Here is a 13,642-nt window from a genome sequence, read left to right on the forward strand (position 1 = left end):
TTGCATCGTGGTAGGAAACGCAAGAGCGGTTTGTAATGCATTTTTTAACGCTCACGCTCGTTTAGGGAATTTAGGGAGCTGCTCTGCCTCAGAGTGTGTGTGTGTGTGTGTGTGTGGTCGGGATGGAAAATGAACGAAATTGCTTTCGAGCTGCAACGGCGGTTCGCTGCTGAACCGTCGCAAAAAGGGCGGAAGGAAGGCAGGAAGGAAGGCTGTAATTGCAATTTCTATACAATTAAATATTGAAAATGTTCGGATGTGTGCGGGAAGGGCACATGGGCTGTGTTACAACCTAACACGATTCTAGAAAGTGTGAAAAGTGTTCAATTAATGATGATTCAATTTTAGAATATGTGGACACAAGTGTTTCATTATTATTACAATACCTTTTGCAGTCTTTGAAATGAAGTCACAAATACACAAAACTCAATAATAATAAAAAAAAGTGATGTGAAGTACTTAAACTATTTGAGTAAAACTATATAAAAATGACTGAAAAGAACTACAAAATATTAGCAAAATTAAGCAAAATGAATAATATGCAAATAATTCTTTGCGAATTTTCATTAAAATCATATAAAATACTAACAATTAACAACTTCTAAGGCTATTTAAAATATAAAAATAAATAGAATACCATTGCTAGTACACAAACATTTTTGTCCACATTCATGAGCAAAATAGCTAACAAAAACGATGCAAAAAAACCTTATTCATTCCACACAAATAGAAGACACACGACACATTCTCCAACATTCCGCCCAGAACAGGGACTACCCCAACAGCCGACAAATGACGGCAGTTTGCCTCCCACTACCCACGACCACAGTTGTTACATTGCGGAAAACGAAAGTCAGGCAAGGCAGCTCGTCAGGACCGTCGCGGCAGCCGCCGTGTAAATGAGAGACGCGGTGCCGTGGGAAAATATAACCACCCTCCTTTTTTCCCTTGCAAAAACCGGAAGACACATTCCATCCAGTTTCGTTCCAATCTGTGTAAGTGTGTGTTTGTGTGCTTGGATGGCATGCAGCTGCTACAAAAGGGGGAGAAACAGGAAAGCCCTTCCCGAGCATGGAGAGATGCTTTTTAGGATGCGCAGCGCATCTTCGCTTGCAGTGGAAAATGGGAAAAAGCCCTTCCGCGAGCTTTTCGCCCCATGGTGTATTGCACACTGGTTATGTTGTGTGTGTGTGCTCTGTTTCTTCTTTTACCTTGCCAGAAACAGTCCATACACATACACTCGTGTAGCGTGAAAAGTTGGCACTGGGTTTGGGCCCGAACGGCGGTAGGGCCCGAACGCCACCTGCCCGAACGACGACTCAACTTTGTATCGTGTGCGGTAGGTTTTGGTTTGGCGTTGCTTTCGCCCGTCAGTCGCATGCAGAACTTCCGATCCTGCTGTACCGATACACACACACACACACTCACAGCGACACACGCACAAATAGAGACACACTGTAGAGCAAACGGCGGACGGCAGACGGCTGCTTGCAACCACATGCAAGCCAATCGTGCCAGTCGAACCGTAAATATTGTTGTCGTAGGTCCGGGACCGGGGTTTTATCGTCGCTCTAGCAGACGCCTCGCGTAGACCGGGACGATGTGGACGGTGTACTGCTTGCTCTGCCTGTAGTGGATAGGGTTTTTTTTTGTTTCGTCCGAAATGTCTATTTCGAGTGTGAGACTTAGTGTGGTGGGCAGAATAGTTGGTGAAAACTAGCAGCGAGTGAAACTGAAAAGTGGAATTCGTTCGTACAAAACAAGGAATTCGTACGTTCTAATTACATTCGAGATTGTACGGTTATACCTAGTACTGAGTGTGTGTTTTTGCTGTTGTAAGTGAGTAGTCATTCGCTCGAAACTTCCAAGCAACGATCTCTGCACTGAACGGAAAAGTATCGAGAACGCGAAAAAAAAGAAGCAAATTAGGGTGTGCTCGTGCTCGTTTCCGGGACCGGCCGGCTATCGCGTTACCTACTGCTTCCCCTTAACACACTCCTCCCTTCTCGGTTTCCAAATTCCCCGGGACGAAGGATGTAAGCTACATCCGGTACACTCTTTGCTACGAGTAAATGGTGTGTTGGGTGTTTGTGTAGGTGTGTGTTTTGCAAATTTTCGCTGCTTGCAGCCGAGGAGCGATTGCAATGAAATTCTGTGAAGCTGGGTAAAAGTGAAACCACTACAGCACCGCAAACACGGATCGGTTGGTGTGCATCAACACACGCGGAAAGGGAATGTGTGCGTTCGTGTGTACGGTTGCCTGGGGGCAAAACCGGGCAGGATGTGAATGAGTGAGAGTGAACTGAAATGATTCTAACTGGCAAGCGAGTGAGCATATAATACGAGCAATACTGAAGAAAAAAAAAAACAAACACACAAATACAGGCAACCCCGATCTCGAAGTCAACTAAGCCTACCCCACAACGGAGCCGCTACTATTGGCTATGAAAGCAAGTAGGTATTAGATGGGGATGGATATGAAAATAGGGATTTGTATAAGTTTTTTTGTAATATTGTGTGATAAAAATACTTAATGAAAATCATTAGAAAGTATTACTAAACTGTTTCACCATTAAATTGAATGCTAGAATACGTTCGTTCTCTAACAATGTATTGCAAAGCACAACCATCACACCGTCTATTACATCGTGCTGCATGCAGGGCCGTACAAGTGTGAGAAAATCGATAATTTCCATTTCAGCTTCAACTAGCGCCGGGAGTCGGGAAAAGGGGACAGCAGGAGCCAGCTGCAGTGGGGTTGTAAAATGCATCCCTAGACTGCGCACTCCGGGCCCTCTTTTACGAGAGTAAATACGCACACACAAACACACATAGACACAGCAGCACCCGAAACACGAATGGTCCCATTCGGACGGGCGAAATTTTCCAACACGATGGAGCAGCATGGTAGTTCACGATAAAAACAAACCATTTAAGGCATCGAGAGAAATGAAAGCACACTCTCGTGCTTCTTTATATACTTGCAAAGGCTGTATGTATATCACTGAATGTGTGGTTGTGTGTGTGTGTGTGTGAATTTCCGCGAAGTAAGCACCGCAGCTATTCCCATTTACTTCCGGGAAGGGAGAAACCCAGGGTGTGTCAGAATCGGATTATGTGTTTTCGCTTTCAGCAAAGCGCTGCTGGTGGTTTGGTAAATGTAAAACCACCACCGCCCACGGTGAGAAGCTTTGGCGAACTCACTTTCGCATTTGGTCATGCAAAAAAGAAAAGAGAAGGAACTATTTACTTCTACCTCACGATGCAACCAGAAACCAGCCCGTGGAAAAGCTTTACAGCAAATTCCAGAATTATCGCAGGTTTTTTGTTATTCGTTTGGGACACTACTCAAACCACATAGCGTGCTGACTCAAACCGTACCAATTAGAGGCTGCATTTTCGTTTGATTAATGTACGCTGATTAGGCGCGATTGCAGATGAGCAAAGTCCGGCAGCCGACCGATTCTAATTACTGTTTACCGTTCACCGGTTGGAGCGTTTGTTTGTGCAAACAACAGAGATTTGTTTTGCTTTGCGAAAGGTTCGGGAATTTGCAAACCCCTTTCAGTTTTGTTTTGTAAACGATCGTGTGATGATTGATCGGTGGTTTACTGCAATGGAATGATTTAAAAAATAAAAGTAAAAATCAGAGATTTCTAATGATTAAGAAAAATATAGACATGTGTTTTAAACAAGTAAGAAAATATGCTGATCAATTTAAAAAAAAAGCCAGCTACATTAATCTCCATTTCGTAATATAAAAACATCCTTCACAAACGTTATCAATGCATTAGCAATGCGTCTCTCTTATCAAAACGCTTCCCCTTTTTTGCATAACACACTCCAGATCGGTGCATTAATAAGCGACACGTGCGATTGATTATATAAGTGTGGGGATTGCTCATACCCTAACCGTTTCCAATCATCTGCTCCGGAGTGTGAATATTGTAATGCAAAAAAAGGGGAGCAAAACAAACCTCCACTACTCCTCCACTTTCAAAACAACGACACGTACACACACACATACTCTGAACTGGAGTTCCAGTCGTTTCGCTAAAAGACAACAGCGGCCAACGGTGCCACGCGCCGCTCGATAGATCTCAATTGTGAAGGGCCGCTTGGGCACGAGAATGTGCGTTGAGGGAAGACGGGTTGAGGCCCACACACGGAAGGGTCACAACAAGTGATGGCAATTTCACTCGATTACCGCTCACACTGCGTGCACTGGGTGGTGAAGTGCTCAAAAAATAGACACAATATGTGTGGCAGAAAGCTTCAAGTAGAAGGCACACTTCATTAGATGCTATTTTTACACTTTATTTGCTGATCTGTTGAACCCCGTTTATGTTGTTTATATGCATATCTACACGCATTCATTTGCAAACAGTTTGCAATGACACACACATAAAGCAGCATAACTGAAGGGCACACCAAGACAGCCGGCCGCGGTGTGTCGCCGCGGGATGCACCGATTGAGATTTACGCGGCATTACGAAACGCGCGACTCGCGGAATGGGTCTAATCAGCCTCGTCGCAAAATCCAAATTGCAAGCACAAACACACACACACAGATATATGCCACACGCGCCACAATGAGAAAACAATGAGCGCAAAACCGTCGAGATGACATTCGATGATCACGTGTAGGTCGACGGAAAACGTGACAACCGGCCCCACTCTACTCTTCGTGTGTGTGTGTGTGTGTGTGTGTTAGTGCTCACCACCCGCCCCTTGAACTTCACCGCCATTGTCAACCGCCCAATCAAGCGCTCGTGTCCAGCCCCAGTGCGGGTCCCAGTGAGTTCCAGTGTGTGTGTGCTGCGATGCACATAGTTCCTTATTGTTCGCTCCGATTGTTTACCCTGACGGGGGGAGTGGGAGGTGTTGGGAAAGGAGGGGATGATCGTGAAGCGGGGTCGCCGATGCAACAACTTCTGATGCAATGCAATGGGAAGCGCTGGGAGAAAAATATTTACTTTCGCTTGTTGCGCCCGTCCGGCCCTCGCCAAGGCCTCGACACACACACACACACACACTCGACGCCTCGACTGCCTCGTGGCATCGTCGCAGGACGGTCGCTCACTACCCACCCGCGCGCTAATCATCCACCATGCACCCTCCAACCCCCTTCGCAACTCAAACCCACGTTCCCGGAACATCGATCGAAGCGGGCGGGATGCTTCATTTGTCAAGCACTTTTTTTAGTGTTTTTGTTCGCTACTTCTAAACGCTACTGATAAGAGTATGTAAGCCTCACCGCTCACACACAAGAGTGCTTGGGGCCGGGAGGGTGAGTGAGTGAGCGAGCGAGCGGTGCACATATTAAAGATGCGCCTGTTGACATTGTGCTGCGCTTGCGAAAAGTCTCCGCTCCTATCACTCCACACACTATCAGCGGTTTGGTGCATCACACTCATGGCACACAGTGCGGGGAAGGTGCAGCAGCAGCAGCAGTGCACGCGCCAATCTGCTTTGACTGGACTCCATTGTGATTGAATCGTTTGTTTACCCTGGCGAGAGACAAAGACAAAGGGGATGGGTGGGTGAGCGTGAAAAGTGAAACCACCAACTAGCTCCGTAAATTTCCGAGCCACTCAAGAGGATCGTGCAAGCCACTCACTTGACTTTGGTTTAGGAAAGCACTCTTCCCGGAGGAAACAATTCTTTCTAGCAAAAAACAAACAGGAACTATGATGTAAGGGAATGCGGGGAACAGTAGATGGGAATGCGAGTGAGTGCTAGAATGGAGCAGCTTATGGGACACTCACCGACACTCAAACCGATCCAGGACGGTTTATTTTGCTGTGCGCACGAAGATGATCAGTTGCGTTACGGTGTGCAAGATCGCTAGATGGAATTATCAAATGGTGTCTGTTTTGTCGTTACCAAATCACCAACAAGTTCCTCAAAAAGACAGCAAATCCATATTTTAAATGTTGTTTTGCTTAAAAAACTGAAGACACAGACATGAGTGACCGTCCTGTTTGTGGGTGCTATTTTTAGTGTATCCATTTTGCGTGCAGTGCTGACAGTGCATGACACTCACACTGACAAGCGTCGTGAAGGGTTGTGCATTGAAAAGAAAAGTTAAATCACCGCGCTTACGCTTCAAGCTTCGGCTATTACAAAATACGTCCGGGCGCCATCGTTCTGTCGACAGTGAAAGTAAATCCCCTCAGCGCAGCCCTCAACCTCAACAATACCTCTTCAAGAAACGTCTTTGCTCGGAAAATAAACGGGCTAATCGTAGAGGAAAGCTACGCAGCTAACTCAATGGTTCGGTTTCGACGCGAAACGATTCTCAAGGTCAGTAAAGGGAAAAAGAAAAAAAAAACAACAACACATCTCCATGGCTGATATCGCGTATCACTCGCTCGGAAGTCATTGTTTATTGCGAGAGCAGGGGAGCTCCCACTCCAGAGTGGTGCTGGTACGCAAAAACGCTTTCCATTGTCACGTGCCCTGGATGATTGGAGCGCACAGTGGAATTGCAATGCGACCGCGAGTGGGTGGCGCTTGGCACCCGCTGCTCAAGGTCGTTTGTGCTTTCGCATGCCGAATCATTCGAATTGATTGCATTGGTACGAGTTTTTTGTAGTAATAAATAGTATATTACATCATTAAACATATTAACAGCAAACAAAAGGCTGGGCGTCTCCATCTTTCCAACTTTGTGTTTAAACGAACTACACTTTACATTGTTTTATTCCGCTCAATCTCACTCTATATGAAGCTTCATACATTCCCTCACAGTTACAGTGACCATCATCAGAGCGGGTTGTTGCAAACCGGACCGTGCACATCATAAGTGCATCGCTGACGCCACCCGGCCCGACCATCAAATATTGACGTACGACGAACGGACGAACGAACACTATTGCCACTTTTCTCGCAAACGAACAGTGACGCGATCATTCACACACTAGCACTCCTCTTCCACTCGTTTCCATTCCTTCTTTCTCCTTCCACTAGCAAAAAACTAACCACTACACTTGGGTGGGTGCAAATTCGGGAGCGCTCGCTGTGGCTGTGGCGGCTAAGGTTAACCTTGCGCCTAATTATAACCCATAAAAAGTCCGGTCGGCCGGACGGAATGGCGGGACTCGCGTTCCGCTGCCCTAATCCCCCTCTTCTGAGTGCATGTGCAGTTTGCACTGCATCATTGGTGTTTGTGGATAGAGATTTCCAATTGACAACGGCGTTACAACAAACACGCTTGCAAAGATACGGTTGCAAAACGGGGGGAATCAGGGACGTTGGATTGATTTTTCCTACTCAAGGTTTCCTACACACAGGAATGCTGTTTGAAAGATTTTCCTCCAGCCACGGTTGCGCTAGATATTTACACAGCCGAATGTGTCGGGCGTGTAGCAGTCTGTTTGTTATTGAACTCCTACTGCATCTTGCACACAACTCCTCCTGCAGTGCAGTTGAGTTGCCGGATGAGGGTAGGCACTTTTTCCCGAGTTTCCGCTTTGGCAGCTTAGTCGGCAGCTACGGGGTGGTCACCCTGCCACCACCTCTCTCTCTCTCTGCCTTACGCCAGCAATTTAGCTCGGATGCGTTGGTTCGCGTGGTGTCGCGCAGCAACATCGGATATGCTGCTGCGCCGCGCTGTAACTGTACGTGTGTTTTGGGGGAGGTTGCGCACCCCGAGACCCGGTACGAAAGTGCCAGTACAGCAGCGACTCGCGCGACGATTAGTTTCGAGTGCGGTTTTGCGCCCTTTTACCGGGTGTCTGTGTATGTGTGTGTGTATGTGTGTGTGTGTGTGGAAAACATTGATATCGTTGACGATGCAATCGGTTGCTGCCGGTATCTTCCACTGATGATTGCCGGCTCGCGCATTCTGTTCGCTTTGTTACTGGTGATACTGGTGATCGAAGGGTGATCAAAGGTGTAACAACGAACGCGGTTCTGGAAAGCGCTTGTACGTGTGTGGTGATCGTGTAACGATTGTTAAGCTATAGTTTGGGTAGCAGAACGAGTGAATAAAATTGTTAGCAAATATTTAGTGATCATTGGACAGGTAATTGTTAGGATTAATTACGATCATAACGTAGTTCAAATTGTTGTATAAACTCATTTTATTTATGCTCGAACAAAAGTGCATTGTTTTCATTGGTTTTATTCACCTTTAACTTGCCATTGCTCAGTGAGACAAATTAGTGGAGCAGATAGATGCACTGTTTTCTACACGTCGAGTCGTGTACCAAAATCTCGCCGCGACTGCTTTGTGTATTTCAATGTAAAAAGTTTTTCCTCTCGCTTGCTGAATCGCTTGTTGATTTATGGTCATTTTACAAACAGTTAAGACAAAAATTTACTGTAGTATGTTAAATTAATAAAAAAGCAATCATTATAAGGAAAATTTCAAGCAAAACTCTACCAACCCATTGATATACTTTTCACTACCTCACAAAATTATGAACATGTCCGAAAATATTACCATTCTTCAATGGAGAGCAGCTTCCTTCCCGATACCACTACAAAAAGGGCAGGGGGGAAATGATGAACCTCTGCCACTCACATGATCACCGTTCGCGCGCTAACCTTCACTTTTCGCGCGTACACATTCAGCGTGCAAATTCCTGTTCCGCCATCACTATCCCTCTCTGCCTGCAGCCCTAGGAAGGAAGCTTCGCACATCCCCAAAACCCGTTCGTTAACTTGAGACCGGTCATTCAACGGGGCAATAGCGATGGTTGTAACACAAAACTTACCCTAACCTTGATCATCATCGCACGATCATCATCGGGTACGGGTGGCGTTTTTTTTGGCAAACGACACTGCGCGGGGTTAGCATCCGGCTGGCATGGGGTGAAAATTCGCACCGCGCAACACGCAAGATGGCCGACGGCACAACCGGCACACTTACACGCACGGAGGAAAAGCCGAACGTTCGGCTGCAAGTCGGTCGAACGGCAACGGGAAAGCAGGGCAAAACTAGTGCAAAGTGGATGAGAATTTGAAGGTTTTTCCTGTTTGGCTACCGTTTCGATGTGAGGGGAAGGAATTGGTGCTGCACCGACATCATCACCACCACCCCCACCACCACAATTGGCTGCCAGTAGTCTGGGTGGTTTTGATCCGATCAGCCAACGGTTTGAACGTGGGCCGGGTTTTGCGTGAATCTGTCTGGGCGGCACTGCCTGCTACCTGCGATGGGGGCGCCCGGTGGCGCGCACAGTAACCGCGCGCGGGCTAAAAATAAAGTGATGAAAGTTTATTAGGAATCTCAAATTGCCACTGACCGGGCGCGCGGACGCAATTGCACCCCTGCTGCAGCAGACGGCGGGGGGCTGCACCCTTTTCGTGGACGCACCCCTCCCCGGATTGAGCGTACAGAGAGCGCCGGTTCGTAGCCGAATGCAGCGGTGTATTTTTGGGGTGCAAGGATGCATTTAGAAAAACAACAAAACTCTCTCTCTCTCTCTACCTCCTCTCCCTGTTAGCTCTCTATCCTGTTCGGTTAAGTAAAGACGGATAAAAGTAAAACCTTTCTTAGCAACAGCAAAACAACAGCGAGCGCATTGTTTTGGTTTTTGCGGTCAATTTCATCTCACCGTGCGCCGCAGAAAGGATGTTATGTAGACACACAAAGAAACACTGCCATGTTTGTGCTTTTGGATTTAATTTCAATTGTCTAGAGTGTGTGTGTTTTTTTTCTGAGAAAGCAAAAAGGGAAGATGCATCCCTTTTTGACGGGAAAGTCAGGCAGAAACATTCACACCTAAAACGAGAGTGAAACGGGTGCACACGATATAGGCGTGAAAACAAAACCCTTTTCCGCTTGCTTCACGAGCATACGCTCTTTCGCATGCCATTCAGCATGGCTCTCTCGAGAGAGAAAATCTCTCCTCAAAACTCTCGCTCCAACAAACCCGACGCCCAGCGGATGCTGCATCCGGAGAGTCCGGCAATCGTGCACCGCGCCCGAATGCATCCTCTCCACAGTTTGGCAAGGACTCGGCTCCCGGGTTTGCGGAGCGAAACACGAATGCGAACAAGGAGTGCAAGATAAGAGATGTCTGCATCCCAGACCTACCGCAAAACCGGGCTCCCCCCACGAGAGTGAGAGTGAGCGGTGGAAGTCACCGATTGTCGGTGTGTCGGGGTTTTTTTTGCTGCTGCAGCAGCAGCAGCAGCCAGGAACAAGGCAAGGATTTGCGAACAGCGCAAACTGGGTCAGTAGAGGAGTTTCGGCTCTTCGGGTCGGGTCGGGTTGGGTCCGGGTGGAAAACGGTCCGCCCTTCCTTGTCAAGCGCGTTGGCGAAATGAGAGGCAAGACATACGACAGGCTGCGTCCGTCCGCACGTCCCCCCCCCACCCGGGGCGACAGCATCCGCGTACTGCGGGAGCGAAACGGGCTGCCACACACACGGAAGTGAATCGATCGAATCGCACAGCGAGCGGATGGTTTTAAAGCACTTCGCCTGCCTGCTTCCTCGGTGGTGGTGCGCTTCCTTGTTCTTGTTCCTTTGCCTCTGATTGTGTGTGTGTGTGGGTGGTTGCCGCTTTTAGTCAGGAGTGCAGTTTTTACTGTCTGTGCGTGCGTGCATGCGGGTGGATGCTGCGACTGACTTGTGACACTGTCGAATCCATTTGTCCACAGTGCACGAGCAGAACAGCAGTGTGGGATAGCGCAGTCGGGAGCTGTACAGTATAAAGACTGTTTGTGTGTGTGTGCGTGTCTGTGTAGAATGGAGCCATTAGGTGTCGTATGATTTCCAATAACGATTTGTCCTCAATAATTCCTGTTGGATTCGTGTTAGATTACTCGCTCCAATTGCAAGAAGTGTTTTATTTTCCCCACAAAGCGACTGTGTGCAACTACAACTACAGGAAAGAGCTTCCATCCAAAATCAATGCTTCCGGCCGCAACCTTACCGCAACCTTAGGTGGGTACTGTCACGTTGCAAGGACCCGCACCAATAAACTGTGGTCGCCTGCAGTATGCAGTTGCATAAGCATACGGCTATCACCGTCCATGCTATCGCGTGCTATCCTTGAGCTTTGCGCTGAGCTGCGGCCGTAAAACGAGTGATAAAAATCCAACCTTTCTTGCCGCTGCTGAGTCGCTGGGACCCGAGGTCCACTTGGGCAAAAAGAACTGTGGGAACAACCAGCAAAAGCCGTAGGTGGTCAGTGTAACACGGTAGTGACGTGCTTAATTTGGTCTGACCTTTGATATTTCACTTTCATTCCGTGGCTGGCGGTGTAAATCAGTCAACCTTTCGTGTGTTTGTGTGTGTGTGTGTGTGTGTGTGTGTGTGTGTGTGTGTGTGTGTGTGTGTGTGTGTGTGTGTGTGTATTATCGTGACGCCTTCCCCCACTACCACCGCGTAGTGTGTGAGGTCAGGTTTTTGCTGGTGAGCCTTCACACGACGAGTCTCTGGGACTCTAATCTTGTTGGGCCGAATCGGACCGAATCGATAAATTACGCTTCTGCAGTAGTTCACCTACTCTGGGCACTTCACAACGTAATGGTGCCCCCGCTCCTCTCCTCTCTCGTCTGTCTCCACAATGGACAAACTAAGGGGGCACCTCACCTTCAAACCGTTCTTCCCGGTAGTCCCATTTAGCAAGCAGCATGGACGGAAATGAGGCACACACACACGTTGCGGCGAGCGACGAGAGGGCCGAGAAGCGCATACGCGCTCACCGACAATTTCGTGCTGCTGCTGCTGCTGCTGCATTCAGGATTAGGAAGCCATTGCATAACTGCACTGTTCCGCTCTCGCTCGCACACATCGCACTCGCTCGTGTGTCCTCTCCTGTCTTCTCACCGCTCACCCAAGCGCTATCGCGCTCTAGCGTACGCGCGTTTAATGCTGACCTTGAGTCGGATTTTTCATTCCCACCTTCCCGCACTTCTTGTTCCTTCCCCAACCCCTTCCCTATTCTGTTTTCCCCGCTTTACGCGCCTGCTCTCGCAAGGACGCTGCTTGCGGAACGGATTGGACATCCGCATCGTGTACGCTCATCGTCCATGCATCCTTTCACTGGCACTTCACCTTGAGACAACAAAGCGGGCTTTGCAAATGGTGGATGGGAGCACAAGTATGGGGGTGACCGAAGGGGGTCGGGCCCTGTCGCACGTCCATGACGTGCAGGTGGAAACTGAAATCGATTCTTACTGCTTATGACGCCTTTATCTCTCTCCCTCAGTGTCTTTCTTTCCATTGGCTCCCGCTGTACCCTCTCACACACACGTGGACTAATTATTGTATTTTTTTTTCTTTTTTCTTCTTTCTCTTTCTATGCCACGGTACTACAGCAGCTAATCAAAATGTCTGGAGCGAATCCCCCTCGAAGCGTTACGCCAAACGCGCAGCAGGACTACGATGTTACGCGTATGCGCGAGGAAGACTTCGAGCGGCTGGCGGTGTACATCGTGCCGGACATGCCCTGCGAGAAGGGTGTGCCCGGCCGGGCGGAGAAAACGCTCCCCCGCAGCCTGACGCTCAAGCCCTCCCTCGTCCTGTCGACGCCCACCTCCACGGTAAGGATCATTCGGGCCGGTTGCCGACGGTGCTGGAGTGCAAAATCCCAAACAAAAACCATCTCATAATCACAAAATCCCTTTTTTGTGTGTGTTTCCCGATCTTTCCAAACAGACTGAGGGCGTATGGAGTACGGGTGTCATCCCGCGCGGCACCCGGTTCGGCCCGTTCGAGGGCGTCCGCACACCGAGCCACCCGAGCGATAAGCAGCTGTGGCGGTACTTCTGGAGGGTAAGTGGAGCGAGCTTTCTTACACTTACTTTAGCTCAAGTTAGCACAGCTAGACAAAGGAACCGTCCCGTTCCTTCCTTTCGTTGCTCTATCGGTCACTACATTAGCTGCTAGATCCAACGGTGGTGGTTTGTCTTTGTGTGGTTGCCTCAGACTCTAAAGCATCCCCTTTGTCGAAGACAAGTGGGCAAGTTATGCGCCGGACGCATGCAATTCTATCTTCTTTTGTATAATGAAATATTCGTCTCCTGTACACTTTTATTGTGTGCAAAAAGAATACACGAAAATCCCCAAAAAAGCTTCGTTATTCAATCCTTTGCTGTGGAAAAGAGCACAGCGTCTGCCATTTTTCCTTGCTTTGTAAATAACGCATTCTACTGGCCAAACAAGACCTACCTCACTGTGAAATGAAACAGGATAGGACCCTTTCCCTCGACCTGGTGCGCTCTATCTCACTCGCACCATCACTTCGAACAGGATTTTCCTTTATGTCTGTTGATGGATGCGTTGCAATTTGATACGCTGACGGCTCTCTTTCCCTCCCGTATCCTGCTGCCCAGCGCTAGACGTGCCATAAGGAAGTTTAGTTTTTCCCACAACTCTCACTGTTCGCTGACAGCTAAAGAGCGAGAGAGAGCGCCGGTCTGTGTGTGTGTGCTCAACAGACATCAGAGAGCAAGAACAAAATGAAAAAGCAGCAGTTCGTTGCAGACGACGCGCTTTTTTCCCCGTGCAAAGGTACAGCGTAGCATAACTTTCTCTGTCCAATTTCTTTGTTGTCGGGGAAATTTGAACGATCGTTTTGTGTTTGAATCGACGACCGTGACTTGTCCGCCATTGTCTGGAGTGTCTGGAGTGTCTGGAGCGATTTCCTGATTTTACTATGTCTATAATGTCCTTGCATG

The 13,642-nt window shown here is 48.3% G+C and overlaps 1 protein-coding gene across 11 annotated transcripts in view; it reads left to right on the plus strand.

The window, feature by feature from the left end:
- The window catches only part of LOC120897793, a 36,119-nt gene that overhangs the window by 15,297 nt on the left and 7,180 nt on the right, over positions 1-13,642 (plus strand). For 2 of the 11 annotated variants that reach the window (XM_040302900.1, XM_040302914.1), the window contains exons 1-3: positions 6,249-6,306; positions 12,281-12,505; positions 12,621-12,737. In XM_040302900.1, coding sequence (XP_040158834.1) covers positions 6,274-6,306; positions 12,281-12,505; positions 12,621-12,737 — 375 coding nt within the window. In that variant the 5' untranslated portion in view covers positions 6,249-6,273. Of the gene's footprint in view, positions 1-1,375; positions 2,455-6,248; positions 6,307-7,520; positions 8,030-10,367; positions 10,902-12,280; positions 12,506-12,620; positions 12,738-13,642 lie in introns of those variants that run through there. The other 9 variants (XM_040302923.1, XM_040302948.1, XM_040302933.1 and 6 more) reach the window with 7 other exon arrangements.

Source organism: Anopheles arabiensis, chromosome 2 (genome assembly GCF_016920715.1).
Source record: "Anopheles arabiensis isolate DONGOLA chromosome 2, AaraD3, whole genome shotgun sequence".
Classification (NCBI taxonomy): Eukaryota; Metazoa; Arthropoda; class Insecta; order Diptera; family Culicidae; genus Anopheles; species Anopheles arabiensis.